General features: G+C 42.3%; 1 protein-coding gene across 1 annotated transcript; it reads left to right on the top strand.

Annotated features, from left to right (window-relative positions):
- Positions 1-25,789, top strand: lysmd4 (LysM, putative peptidoglycan-binding, domain containing 4). Its single transcript, XM_078427298.1, has 3 exons — positions 1-148; positions 17,076-17,362; positions 20,383-25,789. Exons 2-3 carry the CDS (start codon positions 17,087-17,089, stop codon positions 20,947-20,949), a joined length of 843 nt encoding a protein of 280 aa, XP_078283424.1. The 5' UTR covers positions 1-148; positions 17,076-17,086; the 3' UTR covers positions 20,950-25,789.
- Positions 25,790-25,998: the final 209 nt, after the last annotated feature.

Raw genomic sequence — 25,998 nt, forward strand, 5'->3', positions numbered from 1 at the left:
GGCCCCGGCGGAGCCTGGAGGAGGAGGAGGAGGAGCGGGTGTCGTCGCCCCCGGCAACGGGCAGACAGACCCCCGGCAACCGGCCCCGGGTCCCCGGACAGAGCAGAGCAGAGGGCCCCCCCCCGCCTGGATGGACGCTTCGCTTGCGGTGAGTCATTAAACCCGGGTCAAACCCCGCTGGACAAGAGGCTCCACAACAGTCACTGCACCAACTTCATTGCAGCTGAGGCTCATTAGACGTGCAGATGCAAACCTACACTTCGATTTGTACCAGCATCTGCAGTTATTTTCTCACACTATATGATCAGCCATGATCACATTGAATGGCGGTGCTGGCTCGAAGGGCTGAATGGCCTCCTCCTGCACCTATTGTCTATTGTCTCCCCTCAAAACCTTGTGCACTCCCTCAATAGCAATAACGTCCTTCCTCCTCAAGCTAGGCGTAGTTTCCACTCTCCCCCCCCCATGACATGACAATAATAATAAGCCATGTCGTGTGTTGAAAGAATGGAGCGACTGGGCTTGTAGACACTGGAATTTAGAAGTGTAAGAAAATAACTGCAGATGCCGGTACAAATCGAAGGTATTTATTCACAAAATGCTGGAGTAACTCAGCAGGTCAGGCAGCATCTCAGGAGAGAAGGAATGGGTGACGTTTCGGGTCAAGACCCTTCTTCAGGCTGATCATTCTCAATCAATACCCCGTTCCTGCCTTCCCCCCATACCCCCTGACTTCGCTATGCTTAACAGCTCTATCCAGCTCTCTCTTGAATGCATTCAGAAAATTGGCCTCCACTGCCTTCTGAGGCAGAGAATTCCACAGATTTACAACTCTCTGACTGAAAAAGCTTTTCCTCATAGACAATAGGTGTAGGAGGAGGCCATTTGGCTCTTCGAGCCAGCACCGCCATTCAATGTGATCATGGCTGATCATTCTCAATCAGTACCCCGTTCCTGCCTTCTCCCCATACCCCCTGACTCCACTATCTTTAAGAGCTCTATCTAGCTCTCCCTTGAATGTATTCAGAGAATTGGCCTCCACTGCCTTCTGAGGCAGAGAATTCCACAGCTTGTACAAAAACTTAATAAGGAAAGCTAAATGTTCAGTTACAAACTGTACAGGTTTTCTACAGGTAACTTGAACATAGGTTCAAGAACTTTAATAGTTGCATGTTAAAAGGTGACACACGGGAACTGCAGATGCTGGGTCACAGAGTGACTCAGCGGATCAGGCAGCATCTGTGAAGAACATGGATGGGTGACAATAGACAAATAGGTGCAGGAGGAGGCCATTCGGCCCTTCAAGCCAACACCGCCATTCAATGTGATCATGGCTGATCATTCTCAATCAGTACCCCGTTCTTGCCTTCTCCCCATACCCCCTGATTCCGCTATCCTTGAGCTTTATCTAGCTCTCTCTTGAATGCATTGAGAGAATTGGCCTCCACTGCCTTCTGAGGCAGAGAATTCCACAGATTCACAACTCTCTGACTCAAAATGTTTTTCCTCATCTCCGTTCTAAATGGCCCACCCCTTATTCTTAAACTGTGGCCCCTGGTTCTGGACTCCCCCAACATTGGGAACATGTTTCCTGCCTCTAACGTGTCCAACCCCTTATATGTTTCGATAAGATCCCCTCTCATTCTTCTATGGGAGGGTAGGAAAACAACTGCAGATGCTGGAACAAATCGAAGTTATCAGAAAATACTGGAATAACTTAGTGGGACAGGCAGCATCTCTGGAGAGAAGGAATGGGTGACGCTTGTTCGGGTCCAGACCCTTCTTCAGACTGCACCATTTGTCTATTTATCAATGCAAAACCATTGATTCTGCTCACTATGCACGCGAGTCAGATAACACTACATAAATACATCAATCTGTACCATAACCAAGCTACTATACAGCAATACAATACAGTAGATAGACACAAAAAGCTCTCGTTTCCCTTATCCCTAACTATGGGGAGAAGGCAGGAACGGGGTACTGATTGAGAATGATCAGCCATGATCACATTGATTGGTGGTGCTGGTTCGGAGGGCCGAATGACCTCCTGCAGCTATTGTCTATTGTCTATTCTGAAGAAAGGTCTCGACCCGAAACGTCACCCATTCCTTCTCTGCAGAGATGCGGCCTGTTCCCATGAGTTACTCCAGCTTTTTGTGTCTATCATTTTGTTTTAAATCAGCATCTGCAGTTCCTTCCTACACAATACAATACTGTATTAGGTTTAGGTTTATTATATTGTCATAAACATAGATGTACAGTGAAAACTTTTGTTTTTGCATGCTCTGCACTCAAGTCAGATAATACTATGCATAAATGCAATCAATCTGTACATAAACAAGCTACTATACAAAAACACAATACAATACAGCGATGGTATACAGAAGTACAAATAAGCTGCTATACTGCAATACAATACAGCAATGCGAGACAGCAATACAATCTACATCTACAAGCTACTTTACAGCAATACTATACTGAAATACAATGTCTGGACATAAACAAGCTACTATACAAAAATACAATCAGAGTACACGATCAAGTCGCAACCCATCAAAACATTGATAATCAAGCTACTATACACAAGCTACTATACTATACAGTCCATCTGTACATTGATTATGCACCCTGATCCCGTTTGACAGAAGATACAGAAGCTTGAAAGCGCACACCACCAGCCTTGTCCGATGGTACTGTCCGATTCACCTCTAGCCCATTGTGAAAATTGGACTTTGTCTCTGGAATTGGTGCGCTGAGAACTTTATTCTGCGCTCTGTATCTTCCCCTTTGCTCTATCTATTGCACTTGAGTTTGACTTGATTGTATTCACATGTATGGTATATCTGATCTGTTTGGATAGCATTCAACATAAAACTTTTTGCTGTGCAATAATAATAAACCTAAACGTGTACAGAAGGTAGGTACAAGGAACTCCAGATGGTGGAATCCTGCGTAGAACACATGCAAGATAAAAACCATCAAGATATGCATTGTAAGAAAATAACTGCAGATGCTGGTACAAATCGAAGGTATTTATTCACAAAATGCTGGAGTAACTCAGCAGGTCAGGCAGCATCTCAGGAGAGAAGAAATGGGCGACGTTTCGGGTCCATTTCGGGCGACGTTGGGGGAGTCCAGAACCAGGGGTCACAGTTCAGTCTGAAGAAGGGTCTCGACCCGAAACGTCGCCCGTTCCTTCTCTCCTGAGATGCTGCCTGACCTGCTGAGTTACTCCAGCATTTTGTGAATCAAGATATGCATAATCTAGCTTCTATACATAAATAAAATCAAGCTATATGTAAACAAGAAAACAGAGTGCTTGAGTATCTTTGGAGAACATGGGCAGATGATGTTTTAGATCGGGACCCCTTCCTCTGTTCTCCACAGATGTGTGGGAGGAAACCGGAGCACCCGGAGAAAGCCCACGCAGTCACAGGGAGAACGTACAAACTCCACACAGACAGCACCCGTGGTCGAGATTGAACCCGGGTCTCTGGCATTGTAAGGCAGGTTCGATTGGTTTATTAAAAAATTCTAAGACATTGGACAAAGTATTTATGAAATCTTTTATTCCTATTTGGAAGTTATTTCTCATATGAAAGATGGCTGCCCCGACAATGGTGCCTGTCTTGAGAAAGAATGTCACCACATAAGTCAGAGCTGGGAAAGATAGTTGTGTGGGTTGCTTCAAAAGGTGGTTGTTCCTAGTCACGGGCATGCGTAAACTTGATATCTGAGAAATGTGTCTCAGCTTTCAGTGCTGCTTTAGAAGCAAGCCACAATATTTCAATCTCATGCTTGTATAGATTTGTTACACGGCACTAATATTTTGATGAAAAAGTAAGGAATAAAAGAATGGGATTAATGGTAGCAGGTGGTTGATGGTTAGTGAAAACTTGGTGGGCCGAGTGGTCTTTTTTCTGTAATGTAACGCTATGATTATCCAGATATACAAATTCTAAAACAGAGTAGTTTATTGTCACATGTATCGAGGTACAGTGAAAAGCTTTTGTTGCATGCTAACCAGTCAGCGGAAAGACAATACATGATTATAATAGAGCTATCCACAGTGTACAGATACATGATAAAGGGAATAACGTTAAGTGCAAAATAAAGTTGGAAGATGTATTGAACGATAAATAACTTTCTATTCAAACAGTGTTTGGGCATTCTCCAGCACTGCCCCAACCAATTACGAATAATCCAAGTAATGATATATATCTTTATGGCTCCTGGTATAATTGCCAGTTGTAGAATACGTGCATAAATCTTGTTCACAGTGTAGCTGAAGTGCATTCTATCTCAGCAGATTCCTTCGGTTTCATCGTGGGAAATTGCATTGAATGTCAACAACAATTGACTAAGTATGAATGAGTACCATTTTAGTGAAGTTTTTCAAACCCTGCATTATATTTGTGTTTTACCAAATTGAAGTGCGTACATTAACTAGAGTTTATCTCAAGAATCTGTAGTCCATTAATGAATTCTAATACAAAATCTGGATATAAATTGATGTTGATCTGCCTGGATGGAGTTGGATTGAGTGACCGTTTTCTTCTCTCTTGGAAAAATCGTTCTAAAATGCTACCAGGAAACAATTTTGTCTGGCATTCATAAACTGTACCCGCCCTGAAAATCTCATCAATTCATGCAGCATGGAAACGGAGCCTTTGGCTCAACTGGTACATGTTGACCAGGATGTCTGTCAGCCTATCCTTTTTACCTTCATTTTCCTCTTAACCTTTCCCATCCACATATCCGTCCAAATGATTTTTTAAGCATTGTAAATGTACCTGCCTCTACCATGCACTGTGGCAGCTTGTTCCATATACTCACCACTCTAATGTGAGGGGGAAAGAAATGTGAGGGGGAAAGAAATGTCCCTCGGATCCCCTTTAAATTGAATCTCATTCACCTTAAAACGTTTTGGGTTGAGACCCTTCTTCAGACCCCACCCGAGACGTCACCTATTCCTTACTTTTGACTGCCCGACCTTAGGAGAAAAGACTATGACCATCTACCCCATCTAATCCCTACATCATTTTAGAAACCTCTTGAAAGTTACCCCTCAGCTTTCTTCAATGCAGGGAACACAGTCCCATCGGATCCAATCTCTCCTAATTCAAGCCCTCCAGTTTAGTCAACATCCTGGTGAATGCTTTCTACACCCTCTCTAGCTTAATCATATACTACTTTCAACAACAAGGCAACCAAGACTGGACATAGCATTCCATTTGCAGTCTAACCAATGCTTGGTACAACTATAAAATGACGTTCAAACTCATGGACACAATGCCATGTCTGCCAAAAGCATGCATGCCTTGTGCTCTCTTTACCTCCCTGTCTATCTATGTGGCCACTTTCAGGAAACTATGTACATGTACCCCCAGGATTCTCTTTTCAACAACACCCCCCCCAGAGCTCTTCCATTCACTGTGTTTGACCTTACTTGTTTTAACTTCTCAGGATGCATTACTTCACATTTGTCCAAGTTAAATTTAATTTGCCATTCCTTTGACCATTTTCCCAGTTGATCAATATCCTGCTATGAAACCTTGAGCAACCTACTTTAGTCCAGTCTGAAGAAGGGTCGTGACCCAAAACGTTAATCATTCCTTCTCGCCAGAGATGCTGTCTGTTCTGCTGAGTTACTCCAACTTTTTGTGTCTACTTTACTGTCCTCAAGAGCATCAATTTTGGTGCCACCTGCAAACTTACCTGGCAATTTTGGTGCCACCTGCAAAGATGCCACCTACTTTTGCACCCAAATCAATATCTATATAACAAGCAGGGTACCCAGCACCGATACCTGTGACACTCCACTGGTCACTGGCCTCCAATCTGAAAAGCAACCCTCCACTACCACCCTCTACCTGCTTTCTCCATGCCAATTTGTATCCAATTGGCTTGTTCACCCTGGATCCTAATTGTCCTAACCTTCTAGACCAGCCTACCATGCGGGACCTTGCCAACTTTGGTGACGAGATTTCACTTCTGAATTCCATAGAATCATAATTTCCTTTCTGACTTCTGCTTTTAACAGTTGGATTCGTAATGGATAAAATGGTAATGTGTAGGTTTGTATTTTAAGTGGAGCTATCCAGCAGATCAATGCTGCTTGAATGGTAAAAACCTTGGCAAGTTCAGTTCTGGAGCTATAAATTCAAAGCCATTATTACAAAGACATCATTAACTGACAACCTTGTCGTACTGTAACTTGAAACAATAACTAGGCACAGAATATCGGGTAGTTCATTCTATTTAATTTGCCTAGTTATGTTGATGCTTTGAAAACCAAGTCCCATTTCTCCACAGAACTGAAACGTACACCATTTGCTGGCTTCTGCAATTTTCTCTTCATTGCTGCAATTATTACAAAGACCGGTTTATGCCAGAATTTAAGTGTGGTTGCATGGATGTGGAGTGTTGAATTCAGTGGGGCAGCCTCTCCTTCCACACGAACATTCACAGGTGTTCATTGTTGCACAGCCCAAGTACATTAACAATGTGAGAGCACTTATCAAGTCAGTAAATTTCAGAAGATTTGTTTTATTTAATTTAAATTCATGTAGGATTTATTGTACTAACACTTCTCTGAATACTGTTTTACAAATGACTCCTGGAAGAGGTGCTTTTTTATTGTAGGAAGAAACTGCAGATGCTGGTTTACACCAAAGATAGACACAAAACACTGGAGTAATTCAGCAGGAGAGACAGCATCTCTGGATTGGAGGAATGGATGAAGGAATGACTGAGAGTCTGAAGAAGGTTCTCCACCCGAAACATCACCCGTTCCTTCTATTGAGAGATGCTGCCTGTCCCGCTGAGTTACTCCAACATTTTGTGTCTATCTTTTTTTATTGGTGTTGTATTCAAAAGATTTTGGTGAATAAAACATGAGCATGTTCAAAGTTGTAACTACCACATTGTTCCAATTTGTAACTGTGGATGTAAATCTTTGACTTGCACTTTTGTTTGGGTAATGTTTAGTTTTGATAATACTGATTATGAACGTTTCTTTTAGGAACTAGTCAACTTGGTGTAAAATCTGCTATGGTTACGCAAATTTGTCTGGAAGGTAATCAGTTTGGGAACAGTTTGCGGCTCTATCCTTTGTCATATGCACCGATACGGAACAATAATATTCTCGCTTGCAGCAGCACAACAGCTTTGTAAACACAGTGCTCAATAGATAACATCATAAACAAACAAAAAAAGGTTTAACAAATAAAAAACCCAATATAGTGTAAGCAAAACAAAGTCCCAAGTGCAACAAAGATGGTTCGTAGTTCAATTGAGTTTTGTGGTGATCAAGAGTCTGGTGGTTGTTGGGAAGAAGCTGTCCCTCAACCTGGACGTTACAGTTTTCAGACTCCTGGAACGTCTTCACGGTGGCAGGAGTGAAATGAGAGAGTGGCCAGGGTGGTGTGGGTCCTTGATGCTGCCTGCCTTTTTAACACTGTGCCTCCTGTCGATCAGGGGCCAGGGGCCACAGTTTAAGAATAAGGGGTCGGCCCTTTAGAACGGAGATGAGGAAAAACTTTTTCAGTCAGAGAGTTGTAAATCTGTGGAATTCTCTGCCTCAGAAGGCAGTGGAGGCCAATTCTCTGAATGCATTCAAGAGAGAGCTAGATAGAGCTCTTAAGGATAGCGGAGTCAGGGGTATGGGGAGAAGGCAGGAACGGGATACTGATTGAGAATGATCAGCCATGATCAAATTGAATGGTGGTGCGGGCTCGAAGGGCCGAATGGCCTACTCCTGCACCTATTGTCTATTGATCCCTTCGGTTGGGATTACGGAGACATGGCTCCAGGGTGACCAAGGCTGGGAGCTCAACATCCAGGGATATTCTATATTCAGGCGGGATAGACAGAAAGGAAAAGGAGGTGGGGTAGCGTTGCTGGTTAGAGAGGAGATTAAAGCAGTGGAAAGGAAGGACATTAGCTTGGAGGATGTGGAATCGATATGGGTAGAGCTGCAAAACACTAAGGGGCAGAAAACGCTAGTGGGAGTTGTGTACAGGCCACCTAACAGCAGTAGTGAGGTTGGGGATGGCATCAAACAGGAAATTAGAAATGCGTGCACTAAAGGTGCAGATTTCTTGGAATGTTTGCGAGATAGTTTTCTAAACCAACATGTCGAGGAACCAACGAGAGAGCAGGCCATTCTAGACTGGGTATTGAGTAATGAGGAAGGGTTAGTTAGCAGTCTTGTTGTGCGAGGCCCCTTGGGCAAGAGTGATCATAATATGGTGGAGTTCTTCATTAGGATGGAGAGTGACAAAGTCAATACAGAAACAAGTGTTCTGAACTTAAAGAAAGGTAACTTTGAGGGTATGAGGCGTGAATTGTCCAAGATTGACTGGCAATTGATGCTGAAAGGGTTGACGGTGGACATGCAATGGAAGGCATTTAAAGGTCGCATGGATGAACTACAGCAAGTGTTCATCCCAGTTTGGCAAAAGAACAAACCAGGAAAGGTAGTGCATCCGTGGCTAACAAGGGAAATCAAGGATAGTATTAAAACAAAAGATGAAGCATACAGATTAGCCAGAAAACGTAGCATACCAGAGGACTGGGAAAAATTCAGAGTCCAGCAGAGGAGGACAAAGCAAGAGGATTTGAGTTTAGGAGCAGGGAGGTTCTACTGCAGTTGTACATGGCATTGGTGAGACCGCACCTGGAGTATTGTGTGCAGTTTTGGTCTCCTAATCTGAGGAAAGACGTTCTTGCCTTAGAGGGAGTACAGAGAAGGTTCACCAGAATGATCCCTGGGATGGCGGGACTTTCATATGAAGAAAGACTGGATAGACTAGGCTTGTACTCGCTGGAATTTAGAAGACTGAGGGGGGATCTTATAGAAACATATAAAATTCTTAAGGGGTTGGAGAGGCTAGATGCGGGAAGATTGTTCCCGATGTTGGGGGAGTCCAGAACCAGGGGTCACAGCTTAAGGATAAGGGGGAAGTCTTTTAAGACCGAGATGAGAAAACATTTCTTCACACAGAGAGTGGTGAGTCTGTGGAATTCTCTGCCACAGAAGGTAGTTGAGGCCAGTTCATTGGCTATATTTAAGAGGGAGTTCGATGTGGCCCTTGTGGCTAAAGGGATCAGGGGGTATGGAGAGAAGGCAGGTACAGGTTACTGAGCTGGATGATCAGCCATGATCATATTGAATGGCGGTGCAGGCTCGAAGGGCCGAATGGCCTACTCCTGCACCTATTTTCTATGTCTATGTTTCTATGTCAGCACACGTGATGGATTGGGCAGCGTTCACCACTTTTTGTAATCTTCATTCCCGGGTGTTCGAGATGAAGCACTGAGTCAATATTCTCTCTACCATACACCTGTTGAAGTTCAAGAGAGTATTCATGGACATACGGAATCTTCTCAAATTTCTAAGGAAGTAGTGGAGTTGATGGGCTTTATGATTACATCAACCTGCTGGATCCAGGATTGATCTTCAGAGATATGCACTCCCAGGAACTTGAAATTGTTGACTCTGTCCACCACTATCCCATCGATGATTTGTGGATCGTCGGCCTTCATGTTCTAAAGTCAACAGTTAGTTCCGTGGTTTTACTGACGTTTGAGAGCAAGGCTGTTGTTCTGACACCATAAACTAAGACTCTATGAACATAACAGACCTAATGAAACTATTTCAGTGGAAGAGCAGGCGAGTTCCATGCTGGTCAATAATTGTCCATGACTCTACATTGCGATATGATACGATAGAACTTTATTTCTCCCAGGAGTGAAATTAATTTGCCAACAGTCATAAAAACACAAAAAACATGAAACATGAAATTAAAGTGATGAGTGGAAAGGCTTTGGGGATGTGCAAAGATTGGGGGGAGGAGAGTCAGTCTCAGTCTACCCCACGATAACTTTTTTTACCACAAGGCGATTGACCTGAAATATGAGCTCTGTTTCTCCACAGGTCACAAGTCAAGACAAGTTTATTGTCATCTGCACTAGTATAGAGAGATATAATTATAATGGAAATCTTGTTTGCGACATTATCACAGGCACATTGACTCCAACAACATGCATAACAGCAAATGAACGTGTAGCATGTTTCCCTGGAGCATTTCCTGTATTTTTTGTTTTAATTCCAGTTTTTAGTAAATGTAGTCTAACTAAAATACAGATCATTTGACCATTCACTGTTTGTCAAATCTTGCAATGTGCAAATTGATTATAACATCCTATGGATATCGGGTGCACTTGAAAGTAAATTACTGGGTGTAGGAACACTGCAATAATCTGAACGTGATTCAGAAGTTGCTATGTAAATACAGGTTTTTTAAAACTCTTTCTACAGTGCCACCCATTTTAGTGTTGTCAGTGTAAAGTATATGAAACCTATACTTTCGTATAGATTAGTATTCTATCATTGGTATTTATTCACAAAATGCTGGAGTAACTCAGCAGGTCAGGCAGCATCTCAGGAGAGAAGGAATGGGTGACGTTTCGGGTCTCGAAACGTCACCCATTCCTTCTCTCCTGAGATGCTGCCTGACCTGCTGAGTTACTCCAGCATTTTGTGAATAAATACCTTCGATTTGTACCAGCATCTGCAGTTATTTTCATACACTTAGTATTCTATCATGCAAGTTAGTGTGTGTGGTAAAAAACTGCATTTCATAAGCGGTAGGAGCAGAATTAGGCCATTCGGCCCATCAAGTCTATTCTGCCATTCAATCTTTCCCTCTTAACCCCATTCTCCTGCCCATAACCCCTGTCACCCGTACTAATCAAACACTGATTAGAATGGTCAACACTGATTCTTCTGTACCACTGGCCCAACAATACCTATATTGTTTGGGAGAGGAAGAAATATATAATCTAATGTCAGAGCACTACTCCAATAAAGGACACATTAACCACACTAGGGTATCAAGTAATCACATATGAAAACAGAAAAGCTGAATTTGCTAACAATCTAGTTTCTGTTCATATTGGTAGCAAACAAGATGCAGCTAATAATCTTTCCTTAATTAAAATGCAGGAAATTAGAAAACTATTCTATGGTTTTGGGTTTGATAGCGTAAAACTCTTGCAATTATTTTTGGCATTTGACTCCAGTAGATTAGAAAGCAATGTGGGCCTGTATCAGATAGTTCCTTATTTTTTTGCAGTTTCAGATTTCAAATACTGTATTATGATTACAGTTCAGTTTCGTTTATTGTCACGTGTACCGAGGTACAGTGAAAAGCTTTTGTTGCGCGCTAACCAGTCGGCAGAAAGACACTACATGATTTCAATCGAGCCATGAAAAAGGGAAAGCGAGGAAAAGCCAGCAAAGTCCGATCAAGGATAGTCAGAGGATCACCAAAGACGTAGATAGTAGTTCAGCACTACTCTCTGGTTGTGGCAGAATGGTTCAGTTGCCCGATAACAGCTGGGAAGAAACTCTTCCTGAATCTGGAGGTGCGATTTCTATTAGATATTCACACACCAGTAAGCCTTAGCTAAATCCAATATTGTTTCTCACTTGCTTTGTTCCAGGACATATTGTTGTGAACACCCTTGAGGAATTCACAATTGTCAGATTGGTGCTATTCTGTTATCATAGTAGGTAGGATGATAAAGTCACTCTCCCTTTGCTCACATTCTTATCTAATCTCCACGGTTCAGCATTCCACCACCTCACAGCTGTTACCAGAGAAGCCTTCTAGGCTTGACTAGATTAACCACTGTCTCAAAACATTTCTGTTTTTAAAACTCTTTCTACAGTGCCACCCATTTTAGTGTTGTCAGTGTAAAGTATAGATTAGCACCTCAATTTTCAATGACCAACCCTTATCTTGTAACTATGTTCCACCATTTGCCTATTGTTGAAAACATCTCTACCTACCCCGTCTTGCCCCCTTAGGATCATGTACACCTCAATAAGATCACCTTTCATATTGCAAAAATCCAAAGAATGTAGATCTAATTTTTTAGCCGCTCATGATAGAACAATCCTCTCGTGGGTAATCAGCCTAGAGAATCTCTTTTGGGCTACCTTCATTGCTATACATCCTTAACATGGCAACCAAAATTGTGCTCGCCGTTCCAAGTATTGCCTCGACAAGTATGAGTGCAACAATACCTCCCAGTTTCTAAACTGCAACTCTTGCAATAAAAGACATGCCATTTACTTTCAAATACACTTGTTGCACCTGCCTGTTAACTTGTTTGAGATTCGTATATTACAGTACTTGGGTTCCTTTGTACTTCATTCATCAGCAGTCTTTCACTAATTTTTGTTGGCTGCAACCTTCCCCCCCATTGATGAACTGTGCACTGCAAGGGCCAGGAAGCGAGCGGGTAAGATCATCTCTGACCCCTCTCACCCTGACCACAGACTCTCTGAAGTACTTCCGTCTGGAAGGCGACTCCGGACTGTCAAAGCCGCCACAGCCGGACATAAAAACAGCTTTTTTCCACGAACAGTAGCTCTACTCAATAGCCAAAAGTCTGTAGCCTCATTTTGCTCTGGTATTTTATTTTATTCTTCACGTGTTTAAATTATAATGTTTTATTTTTAATTGTCGACTGTATATCGTGCTGTGATCCTTGCGAGCAAAGCACCAAGGCAAATTCCTTGTATGTATACATACTTGGTGAATAAAAATTTACTCAATTCAATTCAGTGAGATAATAATCCATCTCTAGGGTACATCTATAGATAGTCTGAAGAAGGATCTCAACACCTATTCCTTTTCTCCAGAGATGCTGTCTGACCCGCTGAGTTACCCCAGCTTTTTGTATCTATCTATAGAATCCTTTAACTGAGGTAGATGATCACACACTTTCCCATAATGAACTCCATTTGTCATGTTTTCTCCCACACACTCAACCTATCATATCCTGTTGCAGAGTCCAAATATCCTGATTGCAACGTGTCCTCCCACCTATTTTTGTATTGTTCATTGGTTGCAATTACCAAAGGTTATTGTGAATCAGGAAATGGGAGGTCTGGAAAGTTTTACGTGCCAGAATCTTACTGCCACATTTACAATATGTTGGTGTACTCGTCTGCTCCACTGCTCCACTGTGAAATCTCCTCAAGGTATGCCTACTTTGAAAAAAGTTCTTCTCTCTCCAATGAGAGTTCTGCAGCATTCTCTCTTGCCGCTCTCCTGTGATTCCTCCTGCTCTCCAACTATCCTACTTACGGCAGAAATAGATAGATTCTTGATTAGAATGGGCGTATGGGGTTATGGGGAGAAGGCAGGAGAATGGGGTTTGGAGGGAGAGATAGATCAGCCACGATTGAATGACGTAGATTTGATGGGCAGAATGGTGTAATTCTGCTCCCATCACATGACCGTATGACCACGTTTTAACCCAGACTCGTTGCCTTGTTGCCACCTTTCCCTCAGCCAACAATGAACCATTCTACATTTACTTGATCATCTCCTGTAAATGATCTGTAAATTTCACACCTTGCTTTTCCATATCTCCTGACTCACAGCCTGAGGAAGCGTTTCGCCCCGAAACGTTACCCATTCCTTCTCTCCAGAGATGCTGCCTGTCCCGCAGAGTTACTCCAGCATTTTGTATCTATCTACATTATGTTGGTGACAGATAAGATCATAATCAGTCTGAAGAAGGGTCTCAACCCAAAACATCACCCATTCCTTCTCTCCCGAGATGCTGCCTGACCCGCTGAGTTACTCCAGCATTATGTGTCTACCTTCGATTTAAACCAGCATCTGCAGTTCTTTTTCCTACAGAACATAATCCCATTGTATACTTACAAAACCATGAAGTACATGTATATATCTAGACTGCAGCTGAGGGCTTGATGTTGATATCTATGTATGGAATGTCATTTTTTTTACTGGGTTAAGAAGCATGTGTGTGCTTAGTTTTTGTCATAACCGTTTAGTTTTAGATGAGATATCTTAATATTTTGGACCATTTGGAATTGATTGATTGAAAGATACAGCAAGGATACAGGAAACATCGAGTCTATACTGACCAATCATCCGTTCACACTAGATCTATGTTATCCCACTTTCTCATCAACTTCCTGCAGACTAGGGGCAATTTGCAGAGGCCATTTAACCCGCATAGATGCACTTCATTAGAATGTGGGTGAAAACCAAACCCACGCAGTCAGAGTGAATACTTCACACAGTCAGCATACACCAACGAATGGGCCTGTAACTGACTACACCGTTAAATGAAGATTTCTATATTACTCCATGTATATCTTTCAATGCTTGCATATCATCTATCACTGATACAAAACAGAAAATGCTGTTGGAACCATTTGGCAGATTAGTCGGCACCTGTGGAAAGAGAAACAAAGTTAATGTGTTTGATGAAATAACAAAAAGTCTTGGATGTTAAACCTTAATGCTGTTTCTCTTTCCATAGAGGCTGCCTAATCTGCTGAGCATTTCCAGAATTTCCTGTTTTTATTTTTAACATAGGCTATATTGTTAATTATCACTGCTTTTGCTGCATATATTGACTATTCACTTGTTAAAAAGCAATGATTGTCAATTTTTTAACATAATGTGTTTTTACATCAATTCATAATTGCTGCCTTAATTTATGGTTCTGCCTGTCTTAAAATGTGAACAGTGTTCACTTGTTTTTAAAACATTCAGAGTCTATGAATAGACAATCACACTGGAGATGTAAGGACAATGTTCCACATTGCTTTCTACCTACTGCTTGCCAGTGGACTATCCACATTTGTGTATTTGTAGCAATGTCCTCTGCAATGTTAACAACAAAGTAGTCCACATAACCATTATAATTGCGCTTCAAGATAATCAAATGCACTTAAAGCTTTTCAGAGAGGTAAATATCATTTGTAATTTTATTTTAATTTAATTTGCAATAAATGAAAATCTTGAATTGTTAATTTGATCTTCCAAGTATTTACTGTGGCAGCTACCAGCTGTGATTAAAATCAGTGTGGGTGTCATACTTTATGTGGAAAGAACCACATGGTAGGTGAAACAGAAGTGGGATACCTAAGGTAACGGGTAGCACTTAAGAAAGAAGGGAGAGAAAGCAGGAAGGTAGACAGAACAAGACCAAATGTAGAAAGAAATGCAGATGCTGGTTTATACTGAAGATGGACACAACTTGCTGGAGTAACTCAGCGGATCAGGTAGCAGCTCTGGGAGACGTTTCGGTTCGGGACCCTTCTACAACCTCTGAAAGCAGGAGGTGAGAGTCTGAAGAAGGGTCCTGAACCGAAACGTCTCCAATCCTTTTTCTCCAGAGATGCTGCCTGACCCGCTGAGTTACTCCAGCACTTTGCGTCTATCTGAAGAACTTGACCAATTAGCTTAACATCAATAGCAGGGAAAATGCTCGAAACAATTACGAAGGAAGTGGTTGCAGGGCACTGAGAACATAATAGTAGAATTGGGCAGAGTCAATACATCTTTATGAAAGGGAGATCATACTTGAGATTTTGTGTTGACTCAAGCAAATCTAATGTGGACAAACCAGTTTGTATTGAGGAGGGCTGTTCTGGGATGCCAGAACTAACCGTTGAGCCTTCCCGAAGTTTTGTGGGCCTAACTCAAGGAAACACTCAAGGAAACATTTGCCAACCCCAATGATATACTTGCATCTATACAATCAGTTTTTTTAAAGAGCTAGTTGTAGGTAGCTGTTTTTTTGCATCCAGAGTTATTTTTGTCATATTCAGTTGGAGAGTTAGATAATGCTTTGGGCTTGGTTTTCTTAGTTGAGCACTTATCTTGGAGTTATAGCACAAGTACTTTGTGTTTTAATTGTAATTTGGACTATTGGCAGGATTTTAGTAATGAGCCAAACAAAAATGTAATTAAAGGATTGGAGTGGCACAGAGTGAAGATTGGTTAACAAACAGAAAATGGCATTATTCTGAATAAATGTCAGGGTGAGGGACTGTGATCAGTGGGAGCTGCAGTGATTGGTGCTGGACTACCTCAGCTGCTTCCTAACCACAGTAGTGATTCGGATGAGGGGATCAATTATAATAAGGCACAGCTACTTTATTAATCTAGTGGCATACATGCAGATTGACTAGATCTGTCTGCTTTGCTGATGTCCGTCAAGATGAGACTTATTCTTTCTTCAAAGTTGATTTTTGGCTTGTCACTGGTTCCACTTTCAAGTATTCTCAGTTATGTTAATGGAGAGTTTTCTTCCCTCATTTAGTTTTACGCAAGGTGCTTCCACTTATTATTGTTCAGCAGAATGTTACCTTTGTGAGTTAACTGGATGCTGTGTGCATGTCCTGTTCACATTTCTCCAGTGTTCTCTCCTGGTTCAGTAGTATTTGTATGTCAACACTTTCTAGATATTTCCACTTAAAAGTCATTGCATCAGCACTTTAACATTTGTCAGAACATCAGTATGCTCTTTTGATAATATAAATTGAGGTGAGTCATCTGTAACCCACATCCTTGTTTTGCAGTGACAGTCATCTTAATTGGCATGAACTTTAAAATCACAGTTCAGATTTTACAAAAACATAATTCTATTCAGAGGACAGTGATTCACAACAGACATTTAATAGTTTCACTGTTTCTGCCAACTGCCACTTGGTAGAGTGGCTCCCATGGAATGGGTTAATGCGAAATGACTAAATTCTAGTCTGTTTTGTATGTGTTGTGATGTATCAAATATGGAAAAACGTGTCACCCTATGATTATCATTCAACTCTTAGATTATGTTGTTGCTGTTGGTTCTTCCTGTCAGTATTATTGTGTGTACCATGGTATAATCAAAGTAGAACTTGTGTGGAGTAGCGGTAGAGTTACTGTCTTACAGCACCAGAGACCCGGGTTCAACCCAGACTATGGGTGCTGTCTGTACGGAGTTTGAAAGTTCTCCCTATGACCACGTGGGTTTTTCACCGAGATCTTCGGTTTCCTCCCACTCTCTAAAGACGTACAGGTTTGTTGGCCTGGGTTTGTATACTTGGTATAAGTGTAAATTGTCCCTGGTGTTTATGTGGGCATGTGTTAATGTGTGGGGATCGCTGGTCGGTGGGGACTCAGTGGGCCGAAGGGCCTGTTTCCACGATGTATCTTTAAACTAAATGTAATTCTCTGTTGCAGGTGTCAGTAGTATGATGAGGCTGAGAGATGGGCCGACAAGATCCTTCCAAGCTCCTGTAGATGTCCACACTTCGCAAGATGGTCAGCTTTATGTATTTGGAGGTGATGTAGCATCATCCGATGAATCATCAGACGATGACAAGAATAGTATTGAACTGCGGCTGAGAGGTCGAGAGTGTCAGTGGTCCAGTGTTAATGCGGAGAAGTTCAACAGTACAGTGGTTCTTGTTCGAGAGGTTGGTGATGGTGACAACCTCAATAAGTTCGCTTTGCAGTATGGCTGTACGGTAAGTTTTAAAAAACAGTCATTATGGTTAAGTCTGGTTCTTTTCTCGTTGGCTTGAATTCGCAAAGTTTCATCCTTGGGTCAAATGACATTTTATCGTTTTACCCTGGCTGGAAAGTATAGCTGAGTGTTGTTTCCAGCTAATTGTGCCACTGCTCATTTGTGCGCAAAATTATTTTGGCCTTCATCCCCTTTTAAATCTCCTCCTGGATATAACTGGCTGGCGTCTTCAAGGAAGCAGGAATTAACAATGTGCTTTAATGGGTAAACCCTGATCCAGGAAAATAGCTCTGATTCCTAATGACCGTTATGGACCAGCCACACATCATGAGACTATTTCAAGGAAAATCTATAGGAAAGAACTGCAAATGCTGGTTTAAATCAAAGGTAGACACAAAATGCTGGAGTAACTCAGGGGGACAAGCAGCATCTTTGGAGAAAAGGAATAGGTGACGTTTCGGGTCAAGACCATTCTTTAGACTGGTCTCAACTTGAAACATCACCCATTCCTTCTCTCCAGAGATGCTGCCTGACCTGCTGAGTTACTCCAGCATATTGTGTCTAACATTGAGGTTGTAATTACAGAGAGTCAAACACTAGTTTACTGAGAAGGTAATTTTGTTATAGACTTGCAGAGTTGCAGCTTTTGCATACAATATAACCCTCTGTAGGAGCTATTAGTGCGTACAACTTACTAGCATGTTAAGTGTAGGTTTGACTAATATGCTTCAGAAAGAATATCTCCTGTTCATGCCCAGCCTGGTCTTTGTCAATCCTAATGTGCTGATGAAGTCGCCTCTTAATTGCCCTCTGAAATGGCCGGGGAGCTCGATTAAAATGTATGAAATCATTAGAAAAGCAGACTAAACTAATGAAAGATCACATAATAATCAACAAATGCTCATCCCGCCCAATTAGCGCTGGCATCTGGAGGACATGTCAGAATGGAGAGGCCTGACTCGTAAATGAGCCAAACAAGTCTCACTCACCTATTCATACTCGTACGCTCATGCGTTCCAGCAGTGTTCCCGACGCCTGTTATTATCCCTCGGCGCTCTATGCCCTGCCACTTGGATCAGTGCTCTGGTTTATAATCGGGGAGAATGGCCTTGGAGGTCCATTGTGTGGATATCAGGGCCCAAATGAACAGTGGCATCAGGCTGAGCATTGATGAGCCAACCTGCTAGTGGTCACCTATTCCAGTTCCTGAGCTGGTGAATGATGGACCCTTCATGCTAAAACCACAGATTACACTCTGGCTAGAGGACCATCTGTGCACTGTGTCATCTGTGTCAAAATGCAACACCCCACAGAACAGTTAGAGCTGCTGTTTCCTAGCAGAGGCGACCCAGGTTCAAACCTGACCTCTACTGAAGGGTCCCGACCCAAAACGTCACCGAGCAAGGTTCTCCAGCGATGTTTCCTGACCAGCTGAGTTACTCTGGCACATTGTGTCCTTTTTTATAAACCAGCACCTGCCGTTCCTTGTATCTCCTGACCTCCACTGCTGTCTGTGTGTGTGTGGAGTTTGCACACTTTGGGCTTTAATGTTCCGTCATTAATCTCCTCTATTCTACCCTCCATGAACCACTACACACAAGCGGCGGCCCGATGGTGCAGCGGTAGTGTTGCTGCCTTACAGCGCCAGAGTGCCAGCGCTGCATGACAAGTGAGGGTGGAGGAAGTTAGAGGCAGGACAAAGCCAGGTCTGGAGAAGATTTAAACAGGGTTATAACTATTTTTGATTTGAAGCACTAAGATTCGGAAACACCCAGAAACAAGCAACATCAGGCTGACTATGGGTGCAGTCTGAAGAAGGGTCTCGACCCGAAACGTCACCCATTCCTTCTCTGCTGAGATGCTGCCTGACCTGCTGAGTTACTCCAGCATTTTGTGAATAAATACCTTCGATTTGTACCAGCATCTGCAGTTATTTTCTTACACTGACTATGGGTGCTGCCTTTATGGAGTTTGTACGTTCTCACTGTAAACTCCAGGTGCTCCAGTTTCCTCCCACACTCCAAACCTGCATGTATGTAGGTAAATTGGCTTCGGTAAGAACTGTAAATTGTCCCTGGAATGTAGGATAGTGTTAGTGTATGGGGTGATCGTTGGTCAGCGTGGAGTCAGTGGGCCTGTTTCTGCACTGTGTCTCTCAACTAAACTAAACTAAATAACTCTGCAACATCTAACCTGTGGCATTCCCATAATTTTTTAGCCTGTTGTCGCTTGTTTCTGGGTGTTTCTGTCTCTTAGTGTGTCAAATCTAAAATAGTTATTCCCCTGTTTAAATCCTCTCCAGACCTTGCTTTCTCCTGACTCAGGTTCGATCCTGACTACGGGTGCTGCACTGTAAGGAGTTTGTACGTTCTCCCCGTGACCTGCGTGGGTTTTCTCCGAGATCTTCGGTTTCCTCCCACACTCCAAAGACGTACAGGTATGTAGGTAAATTGGCTGGGCAAATGTAAAAATTGTCCCTAGTGGGTGTAGGATAGTGTTAATGTACGGGGATCGCTGGGCGGCATGGACTTGGAGGGCCGAAAAGGCCTGTTTCCGGCTGTATATATATGATATGATACGAAGGTCCTCCAACCTGGTTTCTCTGGCTGTGATTGTGTGCTCCTCCCTCTCTCACAACGCCCAGTGCCAAAAATGCCGTGGACATTCTTGGCTCCAGTCCCTGAATTCCATCATGAAATGATACCAGATGTAGTAGGGGAAATTAATTACTTGTCAGTGCCTTACTGCAAGTAGAGGTCTGCTTAACATTAGATTTAAAATATTCCACTGCACATCTTTAAGATTTAATTTTAAGACTTTATTTTGTGAACGGTACAAATGTGGAATAAATAGGACATTGATTTATTTAAGTCATTGATAAAAGATGCATCTATATTACATTTGATTTTGATATCTGATAAGGTAATCAGTCCAGTTTCTCTGCTCTGTCACTCCATAAATAACTTACACTATTGAGGTACCCAAATGCAGTACAGTGAATTAAACCTTTGCCTCTGTTAGGTTGCAGACCTCAAGCGGGTGAACAATCTCATCAAAGATCAAGACTTCTTTGCCTTAAAGACGATAAAAATTCCAGTGAAAAAGCACGGATTGTTGACAGAGGCGCAGGAAGAGGCAAAGCGGCGCCAGGCTGTCGGCGCAAACGGCAGAGCCGACCCGTGTCCAGCGGCCTGTGCTGCAGAGGGCCAAGCCCCAGAGCAGAACAAAGCCAGCGGATTTTTTGAAGACATTGACAAGGATATTGAGAAGTTAATCCAGTCTACAGATCAGTCTAAAGATCGCTTGGAAGAAGTGATTTATTGTCAGAAGTCCAATGGATTTAATTCGGGGCCGCTCTCTCCAAAGAGTTCACATCACGGTGCGGACTGGGGTATTCGATGGTGGAATGCTGTGGTAATCATGCTTTTAATCGGTGTCATTATTCCAATATTTTACATAGTATACTTTAAAATTCAAGATCCTGAAAATCCAGTGGACCCAACAATGTTGACTCATTCTGCAGCTGGGTCAAATGGTACGAACTCCACCACTGTGCAATCAAATCCCCCAGCGGTTTCAAATGGATGAATGGGATAAAATATCCATGAATTTTGTATTAGTTGATAAACTGTTTGCGGAACCTAGCTGGAACATTTGCTTTTGGATCAGTGTATTTGTACCAGCGCAGGGATGTCTATTCCATCGTTAGACCTTCACTGCGATAGCAACATCGCTTGTGTTGCTCCAATTCCAGTCTTAACTTGGAGGTGGACTTTCCCTGTTGTAATTGGTTTGCAACGTTTTGTAGTACGACTGCAGGGTGTTTAGCACGGGTGATAATTTAAGGAAAATGTATTGGAATGATCTAATTCTAGAGTTTATGACCATGCTATCAGGAGTTAAAAAGTGATTGCCATTTCTTTGAAGAGATTGACTGCTGGCAAGCCAGCTCTTGTTTAACAAGGACTTGCCAGGCAGAGTGCAATGGGCACTGCCAACTGTGCCACGCACTGTTGAGATTTATTATCAAATTATTTTAATAAACCAAATTAAGTTAATATCACAATTTAGACATTGTCTTCCCAGTATCAAATGATGCTAATCCTCTAATTTTGTCCTTAGTGTTTTCGACTTTTGAATCTTGACACATTTTGTAAGACAACCTAGATTACAGTTTGTATAAATTATTTGCTAGTTGACTGACATGTAACTATAAAAACACACATTGCTGGAGTAACTCGGCAGGTCAGGCAGCATCACTGGTGAACATGGATGGGAGATGTTTCAGGGTGGGTCTGAAGATGGGTCCCGACCTGAAACGCCGCAGCTATTTACAATATACATTAATGACTTGGATGAAGGGATTAAAAGTGCCATTAGCAAATTTGCAGATGACACAAAGCTGGGGGGCAGTGTGAACTGTGAGGAAGATGCTATGAGTTTGCAGGGTGACTTGGACAGGCTATGTGAGTGGGCGGATGCATGGCAGATGCACTTTAATGTGGATAAGTGTGAAGTTATCCACGTAGGTGGTAAGAATAGGAATGGTGTCAAGTTAGGAAAAGGGAACGTACAACGAGATCTGGGTGTCCTAGTGCATCAGTCACTGAAAGGAAGCATGCAGGTACAGCAGGTAGTGAAGAAAGCCAATGGAATGTTGGCCTTCATAACAAGAGGAGTTGAGTATAGGAGCAAAGAGGTCCTTCTGCAGTTGTACAGGGCCCTAGTGAGACCGCACCTGGAGTACTGTGTGCAGTTTTGGTCTCCAAATTTGAGGAAGGATATTCTTGCTATTGAGCAGCATAGGTTTACTAGGTTAATTCCCGGAATGGCGGGACTGTCATATGTTGAAAGACTGGAGCGACTAGGCTTGTATACACTGGAATTTAGAAGGATGAGAGGGGATCTTATCGAAACATACAAGATTATTAAAGGGTTGGACACGTTAGAGGCAGGAACATGTTCCCAATATTGGGGGAGTCCAGAACCAGGGGCCACAGTTTAAGAATAAGGGGTAGGCCATTTAGAACGGAGATGAGGAAAAACATTTTCAGTCAGAGTTGTAAATCTGTGGAATTCTCTGCCTCAGAAGGCGGTGGAGGCCAATTCTCTGAATGCATTCAAGAGAGAGCTAGATAGAGCTCTTAAGGATAGCGGAATCAGGGGGTATGGGGGGAAGGCAAGAACGGGGTACTGATTGAGAATGATCAGCCATGATCACATTGAATGGCGGTGCTGGCTCGAAGGGCCGAATGGCCTCCTCCTGCACCTATTTGTCTATTGTCACCCATCCATGTTCTTCACAGATGCTGCCTGATCCGCTGAGTCACTGTGTGACCCAGCATCTGCAGTTCCCGTGTGTCACCTTTTAACATGCAACTATTAAAGTTCTTGAACCTATGTTCAAGCTACCTGTAGAAAACCTGTACAGTTGGTAACTGAACATTTAGCTGTTTTGTACAAGCTTTGGAATTGTATCATACCCATGATATTTGGACAATGGGGCTGTAAATAGAATGATCCAAACAGCAGTAACATTGAAGTATTCTGCTGTGGAAACAAAAATAACATTAAGTATTTCCTCGACTAAAGTGAAAAGCTGCAAGTAAGAGGGATGTTTTAGCACATTGACGATGAAACAAACTTCAAAACATTAAAAACGTCATTGATAAATTTTCTACCTTCTGAAATACCAAACTGCTTTGCACAGTGCATTGCAACTACGTTTAACTTCTTGGATTTCTTCTCTTGCTGATTAAAATCTTGTTTACTGCAACAAAAAAAAGAACAAATATTGTTTTTGCATTAAATCTAACTTATTTGGGACAGGATTTGAGTCGGTTAAGCACATCACATGTATAATTACAATTTGTGATTTTTTATATTTTGCTGCTACCTTCTGCTCTTGCAGAAGATTTTGGAACAGTGCCGTGTTTTTCCTGGATGGTACTTTTTTGTATTAAACTACCAGGAATGTATTTAATTTGTATAGTGTTATATTTAATTGTAAGCATAATTCACAGAATTTTAACGAAGCAGTGGACAGATACGTCTGAATGGATGGAGTGCTTAGGGGAAGCCCGAAAGGTCCATGAGATAGCGACAAGCCTAATGAGTGCGAGATCTCATAACCTCATGTCCTATGTAGGATAATTACCAGTGTCAATAAAGGAAATGCAAGGGCAGCATGGTGACACAGAGGAAGAGCTATTGCCTTACAGTGCCAGAGACCCGGGTTCCATCCTGACCAGGGGGTTGCTGCCTGTACGGAGTTTGTGCGTTCTCCCCATGACCTGCGTGGATTTTCTCCGAGGTCTTCGGTTTCCTCCCCTACTCCAACGACGTATAGGTTTGTCGGTTAATTGGCTTGGTATAAAATGTCAATAATTGTCCCTAGTTTTTGTAGGGTAGTGCTAATGTGCGGGGATCGCTGGTCGGTGCGGGCTCGGTGGGCTGAAGGGCCTGTTTCCGCGCTGTATCTCTAAACTCAACCTGAAAGGGTCAGTGCGGATCTGAAAGTAGAGCTTCATCCCTGATTAGTTTTCATGAAAATGGGAAAGTAAATGGAAAATCTGCATTGGGCATTGCTAGATTGTAACTTTAATGATATGGAAGAATGAGGGAAAGTGGCGGGAAGGGATTTCTTCTCATTCAGATAGGAACACTCATTATTAAAGTAACCCTGACCGGGAACTCTGCAGAGACCTTTGTTTCACTTACACTTTCTGGATAGTGCAGCCATATACCAGCTCCTGCTTGAAGTACATATGTACTTCATTTCTGTGACAGTGCATTGCAAAAATATATATTATATCTTCAGAATTCCATTTGACATGGGAAATGACAATATCATTCACAGGTACTGTTTGTCAGAAAATTATCAGTCTCCCTGGCATTTTAGTGTGTATCTTTAATCAATTCAATGTGGCTGCTTTTGGTACAGTTGTATTTTTCACTATATTTAATGACGAGCTGGAAATCTGTTGCTTAGTGTGGTCTGAGCTCTGGTTCAATCCAATCACAGTTTTGAGGATTTCTTTGCAACAGGTAACTCAAAGCAAACTGGAATTATTGGGCATTATCCTCTTATCTCACCTCTTACAAAAATCAGACGGTTAGTTCATAGGTTCAAGGAGCAGAACGAGGCCATTCGGCACATCAAGTCTACTCCACCATTCAATCATGGCTGATCTATCTTTCTCTCTAAACCCCATTCTCCTGCCTTCTCCCCAGATCCTCTGACACCCGTACTAATCAAGAATCTGTCAATCTCCGTCTTAAAAATATCCATTGACTTGGCCACCACAGCTTTCTGTGGCAATGAATTTCACAGATTCACCACCCTCTGACTAAAGAAATTCCTCCTCATCTCCTTTCCAAAGGTATGTCCTTTTATTCTGAGGCTGTGGCCTCTGGTCCTAGACTCTCCCACCAGTGGAAACATCCTCTCCACATTCACACTATCCAGGCCGTTTCACTATTCGGTTAGGTGCTTATCTATAATAAATAATAAGCCCTATATTTAAAAAAAAAAGAAAATCACTAAACTGCAGAAACATCTGAAATATAAATAAAACTTCCAGGAAACCTTCAGAAGGTCGGGTAGCATCTGTGGATAGAGAACAGTTAACATTTTAGGTCTCAGAAGTTTTGTCAGATGCGTAAATGTTCGTTTTTTTTAAAAACTTTGCAGCTGTGAAATCAGTTTAAAATGTTATACATACCAGAACAGTAGTTCATGGTGGGACATTGCAATTGATTATCACAACAGATCCTGAGTTATTCAGTTCACATTGCAAAGGGGCATTGAGAATAATTGAAATCTCTATCCAATTACTTTAACTGGAGACGTTTCACTTAACATCCTCCTTCGTTGTCGTCGACAGTTAACAGTGTAAGGAGATGGGAGAGGGAAAGAAGGAAAATCTAGCAGGTTCTAGTAGGAACCATCTAATAGGAAGCAGGAAATACTTGAGGTGGGGTGGTGCTATAGAGATCTTTATAAATTTTGCTCTAGTACTGCAAAATAATAAATTGGAAAATGAGGAAAAACTAACAAGAATTAATCAAAGGATTCTTGTTAAAAATGTTGCATGGAATTCTAATCAAAGAGAATCTGTCTGCTACTTACTTGTTACGGCACAGGAGTGTTTTGGGTCCATAACAATTCTGAGCAGAACAGGTCTATTCTTTCTCTGAAGAAAGATACAAAGAGCTAGAGTAACTCAGCAGGTCTGGGAGAACTCTGGAGAAAAAGGATGGGTGACGTTTCTGATCGGGAGCCTTCTTTAGACTGAAAGTAGAAGGGAGCGAACTGGAGGTAAGAAAAGTCCAGAAGAAAATAGGGCTGGAAACAGATGACCAAGGGAGGGTGGAGTCCACAATGATGTGTTGTTGGCTGGGGAAGAGGTGAACAGTGGAACTTGTAGGACGACTGGGGTGGGGAGGGAGGGAGGTAATTCAAAGGTTACTTGCAATTAGATAAATCAACATTCATGCTGCTGGGTTGTAAGTTGCCCAAGTGAAATATGAGGTGCTGTTCCTACAATTTGCATGTGGCCTCAATCCAACAGTGGAGGAGGCCCAGGACAGAAGAGTCAGTACGGGAATGGGAAGGGAAGTTAAAATGTTTGGCAT

This window comes from Rhinoraja longicauda, chromosome 33 (genome assembly GCF_053455715.1).
Source record: "Rhinoraja longicauda isolate Sanriku21f chromosome 33, sRhiLon1.1, whole genome shotgun sequence".
Taxonomy (NCBI): Eukaryota; Metazoa; Chordata; class Chondrichthyes; order Rajiformes; family Arhynchobatidae; genus Rhinoraja; species Rhinoraja longicauda.

Bases quoted from the DNA above. Each gene is read 5' to 3' on its own strand.
- lysmd4 (XM_078427298.1), top strand. From the start codon at position 17,087: ATGATGAGGCTGAGAGATGGGCCGACAAGATCCTTCCAAGCTCCTGTA. The intron at 17,363-20,382 runs GTAAGTTTTAAA...TGCCTCTGTTAG, and splicing joins CTTTGCAGTATGGCTGTACG to GTTGCAGACCTCAAGCGGGT.